Source organism: Ricinus communis, chromosome 3, assembly GCF_019578655.1.
Source record: "Ricinus communis isolate WT05 ecotype wild-type chromosome 3, ASM1957865v1, whole genome shotgun sequence".
NCBI classification, from domain to species: Eukaryota; Viridiplantae; Streptophyta; class Magnoliopsida; order Malpighiales; family Euphorbiaceae; genus Ricinus; species Ricinus communis.
Window position 1 is genome coordinate 15,693,406 of NC_063258.1, and position 19,501 is coordinate 15,712,906.

General features: G+C 33.9%; 1 protein-coding gene across 1 annotated transcript; it reads left to right on the forward strand.

Annotated features, from left to right (window-relative positions):
• The first annotated feature begins 15,918 nt into the window (after window positions 1-15,918).
• LOC125369559 lies at window positions 15,919-18,202 on the forward strand. The gene is made up of 4 exons (XM_048372332.1): window positions 15,919-16,163; window positions 17,521-17,698; window positions 17,847-17,952; window positions 18,006-18,202. Exons 1-4 carry the CDS (start codon window positions 15,919-15,921, stop codon window positions 18,200-18,202), a joined length of 726 nt encoding a protein of 241 aa, XP_048228289.1.
• Window positions 18,203-19,501: the final 1,299 nt, after the last annotated feature.

Below are 19,501 nucleotides of genomic sequence, written 5' to 3' on the forward strand. Positions count from 1 at the left end.
GTAATTTGGGCCAAAGTGATATTACATAGGCCCACGCAAATTTTCTCTTATTTTCATTAAGCTGGCTCATAAAATTTGGGACTACGAGAGTTGTTGCCCAGTCAGCTCTTCTCTCGTTCTTGATTTGACTTTAGTTTATTCATCTTACTTTATTTATTTATTCATATTTAGCTTATAGTTTCTTCCTCTTATGCTCAGATTGTCACTTGTATTATGCTTGGATAAATTGAAAATAATATGATTTCTCCCGTATGCACGTGGATTTATGTATGGTCCTGCTTAATCATGTAACTAAGCCACAATGCCACCATTGAAGCTTGTCACTTGTGTTCCCATGATTCCTTATGGCAAACCTTGTGTCATTAGGAGTCCTCGTGTCTAGTGGAACAAGGAAGTATGCAAATCTCAATAGTGCAAATCCTGAATCAAAATATTAAGCGTGCCTCGATTCTCATTGTTCCCTCTTTCCTCTAAAAGATTCGTCCGTGATAATTTGGAGACTGATATCAATACATGATCAACTAATATTATTTCTTCACATTCGTCGAAGCATTGGATTAGTGCCTATAATTGCTGCTTCCATGCGCTTTCACTCAACTCTCGTGATTATGCTCGCCAAATAAAACCAAACCATCTTATAAGATAGAGATTAGAGAGAAGGCCATAAAAGAAACAAATAAAATAAGAACATAGGTAGGATTTCAGATATGATAAGGAAAGAAATCACAAGTTCTTTATTTCTCTTCTATACGGCTAAGCGTAAGCATCAAATTGAATTGATTTAAACACAAGGGTAGACGAAGAATAAAAGAGAAAGGAATGGCGTGAGGGATAAGTCTATGTTACTAGTGCGAGTGTTGATAAGTCCACAAAGTTCTTGAAAGAACCCATAACTTGATTTCCTACAAGCTAGAAAACTAAAATAATATGTTCATTAGCCTCAATTATTTGTGATGTGATTCTTTGGATATTGCAAGAAACACATTGCAAAATTATTGCCAAGAACGTCTAAAGTTAGATTCACGAACAAAGACCTCGACCCAACACTTAACTAGAAGTGTGAACCTTGGTATTAGTGCAAAAAGAACACTTTTTGAAATTGAATAATAAGAACTCCTTGCACGAAACATCTAACAGTATGCGCACATGCTCCATATGATCATCCAAGTTATGACTATAAACAAGTATATCATCAAAACAGACAGCTACAAATTTTCCTATAAAAGCACACAAAACATGATTCATAAGGCTCACAAATGTACTGGTGTATTGGTAAGGCCAAAAGGCATAATTAACAACTCATACAATCTATGTTTTATTTTATATGCAGTTTTCCATTCATCATCCCCTTTCATGCGGATTTGATGATAACCATTCTTTAAGTCAATCTTAGAAAAGATACAAGCACTGTGTAATTCATCAAGCATATCATCTAACCTAGGAATGGGATGTCTATACTTTATAGTGATTTTGTTGATGGCACGACAATCAATGCACCTTCATGTTTCATCCTTTTTAGGCATAAGTAAACTTGAAATCCACATGGGCTTATACTTTCCCTAATCAATCCTTTAGTCATCATTCTTCAACTTGCCTTTGTAGCTCCTTAGTCTCCTCAAGGCTGCTCCTATAGGCAGGCTGATTAGGAATAGGTAATCCAGGAATGAAATCAATTTGATGCTCTATTCCCCTAATTGGTGGTAATCCATGTAGGATCTCTTTGCGAAATAAATCATCAAATTCCTACAACAAAGAGACAAAAGCACTAGGCAAAGAAAAGTTAAGCTCGTTAGCATTAAAATAGGCCTCTTTTTACATAAGTACAAACATGGTCCGATTGGCCAAGGAGGCTCTTTTCACCTCACACTCTCTTCTCTTTCCTTTCTTTTCTCTCACTTTTCACACCCTCACCTTTTTATGTTTTCTCTCATGTGCATACTCTCTTTATTCTTTTTCTTTTTATGAACTCATGCTCTCATTTTCTTTATTTTCTTGCGCACTATCACTCATGTGTTTTGTATTGGTCTCCTTTTTCATGTGCATTTGGTCTTCATACAGCTCTTTGGGTGTCAAAGGAACAAGTGTAATAGGTTTGGCATTCATTCTAAAAGAGTATTTGTTAGTAAAACCAACATGAATGACTCGTCTATCAAATTTCCATGGGTGGCCTAAAAGAATATGTCCAGCATGCATAGGTACCACATCACACAACACCTCATCCTTATACCTACCATTAAAGAAAGACACTAATATTTGCTTAGCAACTCTAATCGCACCACAATCATTCAATCATTGAAGCTCAAATGGCCTATGGTGCTTAAAAGTTGGCAAACATAATTTTTCAACAAGTTCGGTACTAGCCCTATTAGTACGACTATCCCCATTAATTATCATGCTACATACCTTATCTCTGACTCGGCATCTAGTATGAAAGATATTGTCTCTTTGCAACTATTCCCCTTTTGCTTGCAAACTCAATGCTCGCCTTACTACTAACATATCACCATGTTCTGCATACTCTTGGTCACTACCATCTTCTAGTGGTGGATTCTCTTCTTCTTTGTCACTACCAACTTCTTTGTCCCTCATAATCATGGCTCTTCTATTTAGACATTGAGAAGCTATATGGCCCATTCCCAAACACCTAAAATATTTAATATCTCTAGTTTTGGATGTTTGAGGAGTAGATTTACCTTAGAGTTTGTTGCTGCCCTCCACTTTATAATCCTTGAAAGACTCAAATTTAGGCTTAAAAACAGTCTTGTCATCCTTCTTCCTATTCAACTTTCATTGGGATGTTGAGGCTGAATTAGTTTTGGCACTATTGCTCTTCAATTGTCTCTTAATCTTCATGGCCATGTATGACATATCCTCCATCTCCACATAGTGTTGAAGTTCAAACATATTAGCTACGTCTCGGTTCAATCCATGCAGGAACCTTGCCATTGTTGCTTCGTGGTCTTATCCACATTAGCCCGAATAATTGCAATCTCCATCTCTTTATGCTATTCTTCGATAATACTAGATCCTTGCAATATATTATGCAACTCTCTAAGATAATGTTGAGGACAAAAATGTTTTCTCATCATAGCTTTCATCTCCTCCTATATGGAAATAGGACACCCTCGATTCCTCTTCCTACTTATCACAAGTTGGTCCCACCAAATAATAATATGATTAGTAAATCCTATAGCAACAAGTTTTACCTTTCTCTCTTCCTAGTAGTTGTGGCAATCGAACATAAGCTCCACTTTCTTTTTCCACTCACGGTAAGTCTCGAGATCGCTCTTTTCTTGAAAAGTTAGGATTTTCATTTTAGTGTTTTCCAAGTTCCCATCTACTCTCCTTCCTCCTCTTTCATCATTGTCAAATCTACCCCGGTTTGCATTAGACCAACATTCCACCTCTTCAAAGTTATCATCATCATATTCTTCATAGTCCATGTCATGGGTGTACCTCGACCTCCCATTGTGTTGGTTGAGATGCCTAGGCTGCCCCCTTTGGGGACTTGAGTCCACTCTCTCCAACCTCTCATCCATGTTCTTGAACCTTAGATTGAGTCGTTCCAAGATCCCTTGTATAACCTTCATGTACAATTTTAGGTCCACATCCTTTAGCTCCTCCTCTGCAATCCCTTTATTTTTACTTTGAGACATTATGTAAATCTGCAAAATAAAGAAATTTGTTGTTCCTCACACACTCCCTTATGTGTTTGCAGTAAAAAAAATCATACTCTCGTGTTTCATACAAATTGGCTTTTACCCTCTTTTAGACTCACACACTCTTGCTTTTTCCCACTCTAATTCTTTCTATAGTTCTTGTAAGTACTAAGTGTTTCTTAATCAAAATAGCCTTTTTAGAGCTTAATTGACACTACTCAAAATATTTCTAAAGCTTAAGTAGCACGTTTTTAAGAAAATGAGTTCAAATGAAATGGTTAAGGTAAAAGTAAAACAATTAGTATGGTGTGAAGGTATGTTATATGGCTGCAATAAATGATAAATAAGATAGCCTTAATAACTTGAATAAAATATCAATACTCATAAATAAAGAAATATAACAAACTTGGATTTTCTTTGATGACCCGAGATTAGGAAGAAGGTGAGTGATAAGTCTCAAAGAACGCCAAAAGAACAGTCTTGATAAGTTCACAAGTTCTTAGAAGAACTAAGAATTGAATTCTCTCAATGGAATCAATAATAAAAATATTCACTAACTTGGACCATTCGGCTATAGTGTGTTTAAATTACCAAAGATAAAACCTTAACTTCCTTTACACGTTTAGGAAGAAACTAGAATAGGAAAATAAAAATGAAAGACTAAAAAGTTTCCTAAATAACAAAATAAATAACTAGAGTAATTTAGGCAATCTTTGATATAGGAAGAATGGACTAAATCAATATCTAATATTTTTAAATAACTAAAAGGTGCCCTTGTTTCCTAAATAAAATTAGGTGCCTAGGTCAAGCTCATAAGCATGCACCTTTTTGTTTCCTCTTTAAGCTTTTTTCCTTGCTTCCTCTTTAAGAATTTGGCCTTCCTTTGTTCCTTTAAGTAAAATTTCATCCACAACTTAAAGATTCATGGCCCAACATGTTGAATTACATTAGTAACAAGATTGGACTTGATTAACTCTAACTCTTCATATGGCTTCGAAGGCTTGGCCCAAATATCTTAAATAAGACCATTTAAGGCCCCCTTCATTCTTGTGGCTCTAGCTCATGTAATTGGTCTTCCTTGATGAATAATGGATCACTTGGGCTTAGAACTTGATCTCCTTGACTTAGTTGGCCTACTTGGTTCTTCGGGCTTTGGGGTTGCATTAATTCGGTTGCATGCAGTTTTTATATAGTGAAAGCTCTCGTTCCATAAGAAGAAGAAACAAGAAGTTAAATATGATTAAATAAATAGAGAAATATGAATAAACTAAAGTCAAATTAAGAATTAGAGAGGAGTTAATTGGGAAGTAATGGTCGTAGTCCCAAATTTTATGAGCCAGCTTAACAAAAATAAGGGTAAATCACTCCGACACAAATCACTTCATTGTATGCATTTCAAAAATCAAAGAGCTCGAATTTCGGCTTGTATTATGCTTGTATTAATAAAAAGAATCACGTGAATGCAATTGACAAGCTTAACCGATGGTATTGGGCCTTAGCTTGATGATCAAGTAGAATGAGCCATAAATCCACGCGCATAAAAGAGAAATTACATTGATTTTTATTAATACAAGCATAATACAAGCCTTGCATCATCAGGAGTCCTCGTGCCTAGAGGAATAATGAAGGATGGAGATCCAAGGGTACAAATCCTAAATCGGAATATTTGGATGTGCCTCGATTCTTGTCGCTACTTCTTTCCTCCAAAAGATTTGTCCGTGATCATTTGAAGAATGATATCAATACATGATCAACTAATTTTCTTTCTTCACATTCTTTGAAGCATTGGATCGGTGCCTATGATTGCCGCTTCCACGCGCTTTCACTCAACATTCGTGTTTATGGTTCCAAATTAAACCAAACCATCATTCTAGATAGAGATTAGAAAAAGAGATATAATATAAACAAACAAAATGAGAATATAGGTAGGATTTCATATGTGAGAGTTTTGATGTTTGGCACGCATATAACGAAGTAATTTAGATCAGAGTGTTATTAGGTAGGCACATGCGAATTTCCTCTTGTTTTTGTTAAGCTAGCACATAAAATTTGGAACTACAAGAGTTGTTGACCAGTCAACTCCCTTCTCATTCTTGATTTGACTTCACTTTATTCATCTTTCTTTATTTATTTATTCATATTTAAATTCTAGTTTCTTCTTCTTATGGAATGAGGACTTTTGCACTATAAAAAGCGCATACAATCAAATATTTAAGGCTAATGAGCATATTATTTTAGTTTTCTACCTTGTGTAGATCAAGTTTTGGGTTCTTTCAAGAGCTTTATGGACTTATCGACACTCGCGCTCGCAAGCATAAACTTATATCTCATGCTCTTCCTTTCTTTTGTGTCTTGTTGATCGTGAATTGATATCATTGATATGAAACCTTCATGAATAAGCTTGAGAACCCCTTTTGAATTGCGAACTCCCAACACATTAACATAAAAATCCCAAGAACCAATTCAGTTCAACCTGTAAGAAAGGTTAGAAAATAGATTACTTACAAAGATGATTAAGAATTAGAATTTAGAAAACTTATTCCTAAATCCCAATTTCGGAACACTCTACAAGAAGATGATCAATCTACTTGAATGTTTCTTGAGCATGCATTCTATACAAGAAAACAAAGACAAAGCAAATAAGTTTTAAGTTAAAAATACCAATTATCATTCAATTTTTAACTTCAACTTCAACTTTTTAATTCTTTACATCAAAATTCGTACTAGGCTTATATAGGCCTTAGAAAATCCTAAATTTTAATTAATAAGGATTTACATCTGATCTAGGATAAAGATAATCGTCCTAACAAAAAGAGATCACTTAAACAAAGTCCTAATTAGGTTAAATTATATGTGTGGCCGCCCAAAATAAGCCATAAGCCCCTAGTTTACATAAGTCATATAGATGGGCCTCAAAACATAAGCTAAGTTAGCGTGTAAGTCGTCATATGCTTCAATTCAGCTTTTTTGGTATTTTCAAGCCTAATTAGATTCATTCAAGCCTAATAAACTGAATTAGATTAATGATCCTTGAACTTGAATCTAATTCTTCAAGCCTTGATGCGTCTCCTTAGCCCAAATGTGTTGGATAAGCTCATTGACTTGCAATTTGAATCGAACTAGGACTCCTAGGTAAATTAGGATTCCTTTCGTTGCTTGAACTCTTAATATCATCAGGACTCCTTGCAGGATTAGGATTTCTAGTTGAATCATGACTCCTTATTTGATTAGGATTCCTTGAGCTAGTAGGATTTGCATCATCAAGACTCCTTGTTGGAGTAGGATTCATTGTGCTAGTTTGGTTCATATTAATCATTCTCTGAATGATCGTGGAGGAATCTTTTAGAGGAAAGAGGGAATGCCGAGAATCGCGGCACATCCAAATATTCATATTCAGGATTTGCACCATTAGGATCTCCATCCTTCCTTGTTCCTCTAGGCACGAGGACACCCGATGATGCAAGGTTGGGCGTAAGGAATCATGGGAACGCAATTAACAAGCTTGATCGCTGGTATTAGGGCTTAGCTTGATGATCAAGCAAGAGAGACGTAAATCCAAGCGCATGAGGGAGAAATCATGTAGTTTTCGATTAGTCCAAACGTAATACAAGTCGGAATTCGAGCGTTTTGATGTTTGAAATGCATATAATGAAGTAATTTGGGTCGAAGTATTTTTAGGTAGGCTTACTCGAATTTACCCTTATTTTTATTAAGCTAGCTCATAAAATTCAGGATTACAAGAGTTGTTGCCTAGTCAACTCCTCTCTAGTTCTTGATTTGACTTTAGTTTATTAATCTTTCTTTATTTACTTATTCATATTAAGCTTCTAACGTCTTGTTCTTATGGAATAAGGGCTTTCACACTATAAAAACCTCACACAACTAAAAACTTCAGGCTAATAGCATATTATTTTAGTTTTCTACCTTGTAGAAAATCAAGTAGTGGGTTCTTTCAAGAAATTGTGGACAGATCAACACTCATGCTAGCAAGCATAGACTTATCCCTCACGTCCTTCTTTTCGCTTGTGTTCTTTGTCTACACTTGTATTTATATAAATTTGATTTGATCAATATGCTTCGCCGTATGAAAGTGCATAGAAGCGGCAATTATAGGCATTTGATCAGTATTCTAATCTCTTCTTCTTATGGAATGAAGCCTTTCGCACTATAAAAACCTCATACAATAGAATACTTTAGGCTAATGAGCATATTATTTTAGTTTTCTACTTTGCAGTAAATCAAGTTGTGTTCTTTCATGAAATTTATTGACTTATCAATACTTGCGCTAGCGAGCATAGACTTATTCTCTATCTAGTATGATAGTTTGGTTTGATATGGGGAGTATAAACAGAAGTGTAGAGTGAAAGTGCATGGAAGCAGCAATCACAGGCACTGATCTAATGCTTGGACAAAAGCTAAGAAAGAAAATTAGTTGATCGAGTACACGAACCATTGGGGTCTCAATCATTCATTATTCCTCTAGGCACGAGGACTCCTAATGACATAAGGATTGGTTTAAGGAATCATGGGAATACAATTCATAAGCTTGACTAGTGGCATTGGAGCGTGACTTGATGATTAAGTAGGATGAGGTACAAATCCAAGCGCGAGTTTTGATGTTTGGGATGCATATAATGATGTAATTTCTACCGAATTGTTAATAGGTAGGCCCATGAAAATTTCCCCTTATTTTGTTAGGCTGGCTCATAAAGTTTGGAACTACAAATGTTATTAACTAGTAAACTCTTCTCCGGTTCTTGATTTGACTTTAGTTTATTCATCTTTCTTTATTTATTTATTCATATTTAGCTTGTAGTTTATTCTTTTTATTGAATGAGGGTTTTCGCACCATGAAAATGCATGCAACTAAATATTTGAGGCTAGTGAGCATATTATTTTAGTCTTCTATATTTCAGGACATCAAGTTATGGGTTCTTTCAAGAACTTTGCAGACTTGTGAACACTCGTAGTGAACCTAGACTTATCTCCCATGTCCTTTCTTTTGTGTTCTTTATCTACCATTGTCTTTAAATCATTTTGATTTGATCCTTATGTTTGCTGATGTAGATGATTCTATGCATATTTATTGATTGTTTATCAGTCGTTTATTCGTGTATTTGAGTCATATTTATTCCTGTTTGATCGCACTTTGTTATGTTTATGAGTTTTCCAGGTTTTCGGACTCATTAATGAGAAATTAATTGATTTTCGGGCAGAAACCAAGCTATATGGATGATTTACGCATATTATATGTTTGTCGAAGTCGATTCCTTGATTAGCATGCAATTTGAGGCCTTCGCACAGGCAATTGCACGGCCGTGCACATTTGCACGGCCTCCCTTGCCCGTTGCACAGGCCATTGCATGGGCCGTAGCACTGGCTAGGGCACTTCTGCCTATAAGTAGGCGCACGTAAAATGAGACAGGGTTTCGCTTCTGATTTCTAGACTTCTCTATGTGCACGACCCCTCACTTCTGCACCTCTATTCTTGACATTTTGGGAGATCAATGTTAGTTCAAAGGATTGATTTGGAGGATTCAAGCAAAGATTGAAGTTTCTAGATGATTGACCGAGACATCCGAGATCCATACTTGAGGCTGGTTTCAGAATTGGCACTTGCGACATTCCCCCTCCGATTCGATAGAAGAGTGGTTATATGTAACATTTTCTTTTCTGTTATTTATTTCCTTTTGTATTTGTTTCTTTCATTATGAGTAGCTAGGACTGCCGAAGCCATTGGGGTTCACCTTTGTTGATGGATTGTGTTTAATTATTGGATTTTTATCTGCCATTTTTATAATCTTCTTACTGTTTAGTAATAAAATTTGATTCAATTAATTTAAGACGTTAAATTAATTGTCTTTTGGGTTGTTTCTTCATATTGAGAAATGCTTGTTAGAACTGGAAATTAAATAGTAAGAACTAGCAGTTAACACTTAGAGATAAGGTTAATTCACTCGCCGAATTAAGAATTAACAACTCTTAATAGTTCTAAATCATGCTTAACGCTAATTTGTAATAATCTGATAAGAAGAGATTCCATTAGGTTAGTGCAGATTTAGGAACTTAGCGAGTTCGAGAGAGGAGGCGAGTTCGATTCAGGATTTAGGCACGGGTAGCAAGATTGGCAGTTTATAAAATCACCTTAGAATTCCATCACTTAGGTCCCCTTTGGGTTTGCTTCTTTGTTACGGTTGTCTTTCAATTGTCAGTTGCTATTGTTCCTTTATTTGCATTCATAAGCATTAGTTAATTAATTTAGACTTCTCACACCTTATTTCAGACTAAATAGCATAACGAACAGTAGTAACTTTAGGTTCACCCGATCTCCAGGGATACGACCTTGATACTCACCAGTGGTAGACTGCATCGATAGGTTCACTGCCTTAAGTGTAGGTTACATAAGTAGCCTATCATTTGCCATATGGAAAAGAATAAAGAACTGGTGAGTTGTTTCTTTATCAAATCTGAAATCCTAGCTATATTCTCATTTTGTTCATTTATTTTTTGTGTCTCTTTTGGGTCATAAATCCAATTGTATAATGGAGTAATCATGGTGTTTTCGATCAATCCAAGCATAATACAAGTGGAAATACAAGTGTTTTGCTGTTTAGTGCGCATATAATAAAGTAATTTGGGTCGAAGTGCTATTAGTTAGGCCAAACAAATTTTCTCTTTTTTTTGTTAAGTTGGCTGTTAAAATTTAGGACTACGAGAGTGTTTGACCAGTCAACTCAGATATGGTCCTTGATATGACTTTAGTTTATTCATCTTTCTTTATTTATTTATTCATATTTAGCTTCTAGTTTTCTCTTTTTATGTAATAAGGGCTTTCCCGCTATAAAAAGAACATGCAGCCGAATACTTGAGGCTGATGAGCATATTATTTTATTTTTGCAGACTTATCAAGACTCACACTTGTGAACATAGACTTATTCCTCAAGTCCTTCCTTTCTTTTATGTTCTTTATCTACCTTTGTGTTTATAAAAATTCTATTTTATCCTTAAGCTTGGCCGCATGGATGAGAATAAAAAACTTGTGATTTCTTTATTGGAAAAACACATGCAGTGGTGCAGCAGAAGCTCTTAAAAATTTCATATCTCATAGAAATTAAGGGTACAAGCTGCAATTGAGGACTTAAGTTGAAAAACTAAATAACTTTGCTTTTATGAACATGAAGAACACAACTTGTGATTCCTACTATGATAACCTTTTTATAATCGTAAGTATGTCGAGTTATATCACTATATTTGATAATAGGAGTAAGAAACTCTCTTATATAGTGTTAAGGATTTATAATCCTTAACATAGTTGTACAAACAAATGTCAATGTAAAACTCTTTTGTGATGACATGTGTCAAGAAGTATTAACACATGTCATCAAAAAACTCTTTAATGATGACACGTGTATAGCTATATTGACACATATCATCATAAATCTCTTTTGTGATGACAAATATCAAGCTATATTAACACATGTCAGTATAAACCTCTTTTCTAGTGACACATGTCAGGTTGCTTCCTTGACATATGTCATTATAAAACCCTCTTAGTGATGATACTTATCTAGTTGCTTTCTCTACATGTCATCATAAACCCTTTTATGATGACACATCTCAAGCTACTTTGTGATACCTGTAAAGGATGTCAAGCATACATTGTATGCAAAAGACTAATATATAACATGTTCCTTAACTACTAACTTTTAACTCACAAATTAATATGTATAGCAAAAACTATTTATATGAGTCATACATATCACACACCAAAAAGCACACAGCATCAAATAGTACACTCTTTCTTTTGTATACACATAAAATGCTCCATTTTTATACATGATAATAAAGTCCACTAGACATGTCACGTCCAAGAAAAACTGAGGGCGACCTCCTGCTGACCTACCTGACACAATGCTAGTGCGACAGATGCAAATGTTTTGTCAAAACTAATTATAATTCTTCTAATCCTGAAAAAGAAATAATGCAGAAGAGTGAGCCTGCAACTCAGCAAAAGAATAACATAATTTTCTATGAAAAATAACACAATCAACCATGTAGTATTATCAAGCATCAAATCATTCGATATTTAATTATGACTTTATAGTGTGTATAGAAATATTGTCATAGTATTTTCTTTAGGACAACAATGAACTTGTGAATTATAATTTAATTCCATAATATATATATATATATATATATATATATATATATATATATATATATTTTCATGGATCCCCATACGCACACAGCCAACCATAATCTTATGGGGAATTCCATATCGCACACAGCTTTGCCTCATTCACAAGTAGCATTGCATCCTTACAATCATCCAACCATAATTCTTATATTTATATATATCATATACCACTCCATTTAAATAACTAACATCTCCATAATATATAAGAAACCATAATATACCTATGATATACCGAAAACATACCATATTTCGACATGGCAGATTTAGTAGTGTGCATTCAAAAATACACCAAAAATTTCACATTAGGAATTCCAAAACCATATGCTCGAGATCAGTAACATTATAAGTCTAGATTAATTTGAAACTGATTTTACATCAATTGGATGTGTATAGAAAGAGAAATATAAAAAATAATCTACCATGGTCAAGCTGTCAATAAAATTAAGCAATAGAAAGTATGATCCAGATTGGCCATCAGAACAGCAAAATCCAGCTTCTTCTATTTCTATAATATTTGTAAATTACATCTCAAGTTTTCTATAGCAATAAGTAGCACTCCATTTAGAGTTATAAAACTATAGATATGGCTAAATCAAATATACTGCTCACATTATAATAAGACAATCGAATTCACCAATCAACATTCAAATATACAATCTTATTTCGAAAACAATCACCCATCAATACTATAATTAAAAATCACCATAAACAAAAATTAACATCAATTAATATATTATATACATTTCCCTTAATTAATCAATTTAACAAATAAATTATAATTATTAATTTTATGTTATATTCACATAGAACATTAAGTTATTCACTTACCTTTGTTGCTCCCTTCCCTTTGTTTGAGTTTACTTAGGTGTCACCCTCATTCCAAAATGGTTTAGCTGAAATAGATCATAATTTACTTATTTTTAAACATCCAAAGTTAATAGAATTTCATCTAGCATGATAACATCACTAAACTATCTATATATGTGTGGCTGCAACTATGACAGAATTAATAGGGTGAATTTAAAAATCCACCAAAACTTCTATACAACAAATTTCATGATGAAACTTTCCAGATCACTAACCTTATATGTCTAATATAATTTAAAACTAATTTTTGTTTCAATTGGAGGTGTATAAAAAAATATCACTACAAAACAATCCACCTTACTTAGACCAAAGATGGAAATTGAACAATAAAATGTAGTCTCTTATTATACTAACATAGAGCCTGATTCAGATCGAGCTAAAGAAATAAAAGTTTTAGATACTCTTCAAAGTTTCTATATCATCAAAAAACACTCGATTTAAAGCTTCCTAGCTCAAGATATGATCAACACAATAAGACTAAAAAACTGGATCTTTAGAACTCGAATTCTATGTCTTCTAAACTCTAACTCAATTCAATAAAATATTAAAATTACTTACCAAATAAACCTCTAAAGTCTTTATAGATGAAGATTAAGATCTAAAATGGATTCTAAACCTCCAAATTCCACTTGGAAATTCAGTTTTCTTTTTGTTTTTGAAGAAGAAGAAGAAGAAGAAGAAAGAAAGAAGAAGAAGAAGGAAGAAGAACTACCACCTTTTCTTTCTTTTTCCTCTTTTCTATCATATTAATATTCTTTTTAGGTTTAATTAACCCCTTTATTTTTTCCATTAATCAATTCAATCCCTTAACTTTCTAATTCTTATTATGGACATAATTGTAACATTTATAATCTTCTTTTATTTAACATTAGCATTAATACCATACATATCTCATGCATTTCTCATATCTATATGATATGCATGTTATAAAAATAAATACAAATGCATTAGGTGGGCATTACATACTTTCTTAATACGTGTCATCATAAACCCTTCTATGATGACACGTGTCAAGCTACTATACAAATACATGTCACTATAAACTCTTTTATGATGACATGTGTCAAGCTCCTTCAATATATAACACTTATATATAATACATTATTTAGACATTTACGGACTTTAATTTCGGAAGATACTAGTGTTACTACTTGAGGTACAAGTTAAGTCCATCACCGTGCTTAAGTTGATCTTAACGTGTGTGACTTTCTAGGTTCATTATTAATTGGTAATGGGAGTTTAATATTAAATTCTTTAATTTTAATTAGAACACTTTAACAAACTAAAGGAACAATTAATCAATTGTCCCTTAATCATTCCCATAAATTATAAGCGACCTCTAGCAACATAAAGGAAGGACGTGAGTGATAAGTCTAGGTTCACTAGTGCGGGTCTTCATAAGTCTGCAAAATTCTTGAAAGAACCCATAAATTGATTTTTCGCAAGGTAGAAAACTAAAATAATCTATTCACTAGCCTCAAGTATTCGATTGCATGTAGTTTTTATAGTGCGAAAGCCCTCTTTCCATAAGAAGAAGGAACTAGAGGCTAAATATGAATAAATAAATAAAGAAAGATGAATAAATTGAAGTCAAATTAAGAATGAGAGAGGGGTTGATTGGTCAATAACTCTCGTGGTTCCAAATTTTATGAGCGAGCTTAATAAAAATGAGGTGAAATTCGTGTGGGCCTACCTAATAACACTTCGACTCAAATTACTTTAAATGAATTCGATTTGATCCTTACACATAGCTGTATAGAAGAGAACAAAGAACTGGTGATTCTTTCATTATTGGATCGAAAATGTTACCTATGTTATTATTTTGCTCGTTTGTTTTGTGCCTCTCTTTCTAATCTCTATCTAGTATGATGGTTTGATTTTATCTAGGGAGCATAAACATGAGTGTTAAGTGAAAGTGGGTGGAAGCGGGAATCATAGGCACCGATCCAATGCTCAGACAAATACAGAGAAATAAAATTAGTTGATCGTGTATTGATATCATTCTCCGAATGATCGTGGATGAATCTTCTAGAGGAAAGATGGAACAATGAGAATTAAGACACGCTTGATATTCTGATTCAAGATTTATGCCATTAAAATCTTCATCATTCCTTGTTCCTAATATGATTCTTGATGGATTTTCCACAATCAAATTGTGAAATTGTTATGAAGAACGTTTAAAGTCAGATTCACAAATAAGGACCCTAATCCAACACTTTACTGGAAGTGTGAACCTTGGTATAGAAAAGGTTTTGGATGCCACGTTCAAGATTAAGGAAGAAGGTGAATGATAAGTCACAAAGGAACGCTAGAAGACAACTCTTGATACAATTAGCATAAATAGAGAAAATAAAACCTAATTCCCATATGTAATAAGGAATTAATCTAAGATAGGAAATAACAAATAAAGCCTAAATTAAAATCTTCCTAAATAGAAAAATAATCAACTTATAAATCAAGGAGATATTCCTAATCAATTAAAATGGAGCTTCCCCCTTGAGTTTCTCTTAAAAAATGCCTAAGTAGTATATTAGGCATTATTAGAATGTTTCCTAAATGACAAAATAAGAAACAAAGTTGGCATCCTTTGATATAGGAAAAAATGACCAAAACAAGCACTAATACTTCTGAATAACCACAAGGGGCGACTGTCATTGTTTCCTAATTAATTTTGGCTACTTGGGTTGGAACTTGATCTCATCGACTTGGTTGGCTACTTGGCTCCTTGGGCTTTGGGTTTGCATCAGTTCCTTTAGGCACGATGACTTTTGATGATAGAAGCATTAAGATAAGGAATCATAGAAACTCAATTGACAAGCTTAACCGGTGGCATTGGGGCTTAGCTTGATGATGAAGCAAGATAAGACATAAATCTACACGCGTAAGGGAGAAATCATGTTGCTTTTTATTAATCCAAGCATAATACAAGCAACAATGGAAGCATTTTGATGTTTGGAAAGCATACAATGAAGTAATTTAGATTGAAGTATTATTAGGTAGGCCCACACAAAAATGAAAGAGTGAAATGGAGTGTAATGAACATCAATGAGGCTATAGAGAAGATGCAGTTATATATGGTAGCCAACCAAAAAGCCATATTATAGCAAATCAATGCTAATGCTAGTGCAGGAAATAATAGGCAGAACTTCGTAGGCAATGAGGAAGATTTAGATTTAGTCTATGATGATGATGATAATGCCACAACTGTGGGTGTTGGCCGTGGCATGGGTTGAGGAGCTAAAGGAGGTTGAAACAGTGCAATGGGTAGAGGGAATAGTGGAGGTGAGTTTGGTGGTTACTATGGGTATAATGATGATATGGATAGAAATTTGGATAGCATCAAACTTAGGATTCCTACTTTCTGAGGCATATTTGGAGTGTGAAAAGCAAGTAGACCTTATCTTTGATTGTCCTAATTGTTATGAGGAAAAGAAGGTAAGGTTAGTGGTTACTCAATTTTCTGAGTATGCAATAGTGTGGTGTGATCAATTGGTGGCTAGTAGGAGAAGACACGTGGAAGCGCCTATTGATACTTAGCATGCTCTCAAAACCATCATGAAAAGACATTTTGTACCTAGACATTACGATAGGGAGTTACATCAAAGACTCCAAGCTTTGAAGAAAGGTACTAGGAAGCTAGAGGATTATTATAAGGAAATGGAGATGCTCATGACAAGGAATGATTTTAATGAAGATAGGGAAGCTACCATAGGAAATGGCATGTTTTATTGGTGGACTTAATAAGGAGATGGGGATAGGGTTGAATTATAACATTATGTAGAACTTGAGGAGTTAGTTCATCTTGCAATTAAGGTTGAAAAGTAATTAAAACCAAGGGGCGCAGCAAGGTTGGAACAAAAAGGCACTTCAAGCAATAGGCCTAATTGGTCTAATGAATAGAAAGGAAACAAAAGAGGAGATGTTAAGGCTATTTTTTATGGGAAAAAGAGTAAGAATGTTTTGGGCAACAAGGTGATATGGAACCTCCATGAATAAGCTTGATGACCCCTTTTGAATTGCGAACCCCCAACACAATAACATGAAAACTCTAAGAACCAATTCGGTTCAACCTCTAAGAAAGGTTAGCAAACATATTACTTAGAAAGATGATCAAGAATTAGAACTTAAGGATAGATCAAATCCTTTAAACTTTAATTCTAAGTACACCATAAGCATAGATCAACTCCTTGATAAGTAAGATTTGCATTCAAACAAGAACACAAAGACAAAGCAACAGCTTTAAGATTTACAAACCAATTGTCATTCAACTTCAACTTCAACTTCAACTTAATTTTTTTGTTAAATCAAAAGTCGTACTAGCCTTGTATAGGCCTTAGAAAAGTCCTAAATCATAACTTATAAGAATTTACATCTCATATAGGCTTTAGATAACCTTCCTAACTAAAAGAGATAACTTAAACAAAGTCCTAATTAGGTTAAAAGAACATGTGTAGTCACCCATAATAAGCCATAAAACCCTAATTTACATAAGTCATATAGATGGGACTCATAACATAAGCCAAGTTAGGCCTAGAGTTTCATATGCTCCAATTTAGCTTCTTTAGTCTTTTTAACCCAAATTAGATTCATTCAAGCCTAATAAACTGAATTAGATTAATGAGTATTGAAACATTGTAAGTGATAGGGATGTTAAATTCTTCAGTCATTTTTGGTATGTGTTATAGGTAAGTTAGGCACTAAATTATTATTTTCTACTACTTGCCATTCATAAACATTTGGACAAATTAAAGTTGTTAATAGAACTTTGGTTCTATTGCTTTATTCTTTAATTTCTAGGAATCTTATATCTTGGCAAGGTCTTTTGCCATATGTGGAGTTTTCATACAATAGGGTTGTTCATAGCACTAAACATTGTTCTCCATTTGAAATTGTTTATGGTTTTAACCCATTAACTCCTATTGATCTATTTCCTCTACCTCTTAACAAGCTTGTTAATGTTGATGGTTCTTCTAAGGTAGATTTGGTTAAAAGACTACATGAACAAGTTGAAGAGAGGATTGAGTAGCAAAATACTAGAGTAACCGAAAGAGTTAACAAAGTAATAAGGCCAATGGTATTCCAACCTAGTGATTAGAACCAAGGTTTGGGTGCATTTTCACAAGGAAAGGTTCCCAAATCAAAGAAGGCCAAAGCTAAGTCCAAGGGATGATGGACCATTTCAAGTACTTGAGAGGATCTACGATAATGCTTACAAAATTGATTTACAAGGTAAGTATAATGTGGCACATTTAATGTTGCTGATTTGAGTCCTTTTGATGTAGATGATGAGTCTGATTCAAGGACGAATCATCCTAAAGAAGAAGGGAATGATATAGATCGGCTAACACTTAAAGATGTTGATTTGGTTAGGCTTGATGATAAGGGCAATAAGACAGAATCAAGAAAAGATCCATTAAGTTTGTCACAAGGTCCAATTACAAGGTCAAAGGTCCTACAAGCACAAGGAATCCTACTCTGACTAGGAATCCTACTCCAACTAGAAATCCTACTTGAATTAGGAGTCCTAATCCCATGAGGAGTCCTACTCCAACTAAGAATCCTACTTCCACTAGGAATCTTAGTCCGATGAGGAGTCCTACTCCAGCTAGAAATCCTAATCCAACTAGGATTATACATGAGTCACTCAAATATGATGGACCAATGACTGGAGCTCATATGAAGAAGTTCAAGGATGCTTTAGGAGCATTCATGAAGCAAGAGGAAGCTTAGGTTGGAGATCCAAAGTCCAAGTGAGATTGGGCTTAAATAAGACAATTGACCTCAAGATACTCTTATAAACTTAATTCAATATATGGAGGTATGAACTAGTCAAAATAGGCCTAAAATAAACAAGTCAAGCTAATTGGAGTCCAATACTCAAGAATTGGTCACTTATTACATGTTACTTAAGCCCAAATGTCATGTTTATTATATAGGCTAGGGTTGGACGAATTTTAGGAGTATTTGTTCATTTAAAGAAGTATTTTAATAGTTCAAAATCTTGTTTTAAGTTATCCTTTTAGTTTAAGAGCTCTATTCCTAGTTTCTATTGCTATTTGCTTCCTTATTATTATAGAATTAGGTTTTTCTAAGGCCTATATAAGCTAGTACAAATTTCTATGTAAAGTTTGGTTGAATATTGTATATTTTAGAGTTAATTCTCTTATTTTGTTTTTTATAAACTTGGTGAATTTATAAATTTATCAAGTGAATGCTTGAAGTTTTACAAATTTAGTTTAATCTAAACTTTTGTTTATGTTAAACAGCCTTTAATTCTTTATAATTAAGGTTCTTAAGTACAAGTTATTTAACTTTTGGTATCAGAGCTTTTGGTACAAGTTAGACGATCCTAGGGTTTATTTTCAAGTTGCTCTTTGGGTTTTCAAGTTAGTGATTCACAGATTTATAAGGATTAGAGTTCTTGGAGGTTCTTTAACTTTTGGTATCAGAGCTTTTAGCTCTTGAATCAGGTTACTTATCCTTCTTTAATGTTATTTCATTATTTTCTTTAAGTTTCCAAGTGGTTTTATTCTTTTCTTGATAACAATCTTTATTGCCGCTTCTACGCACTTTCTCTCAATAGTGGTGTTTATGCTCTCCAAATAAAACAAAACCATCATACTAGATAAAACCATCAACAACTCTCGTAGTCCTAAATTTAATGAGCCAGAATAATGAAAATAAGGGAAAATTTGTATGAGCATACCTAATAAAACCGCAGCCCAAATTATATAATTATATGCGTCCCAAACACTAAAACACATGCATTCCCTATTAG

Bases quoted from the DNA above. Each gene is read 5' to 3' on its own strand.
- LOC125369559 (XM_048372332.1), top strand. From the start codon at position 15,919: ATGCCACAACTGTGGGTGTTGGCCGTGGCATGGGTTGAGGAGCTAAAG. The intron at 16,164-17,520 runs GTTAGTGGTTAC...TTTAATTTCTAG, and splicing joins TATGAGGAAAAGAAGGTAAG to GAATCTTATATCTTGGCAAG. The intron at 17,699-17,846 runs GTAGATTTGGTT...CATTTTCACAAG, and splicing joins ATGTTGATGGTTCTTCTAAG to GAAAGGTTCCCAAATCAAAG.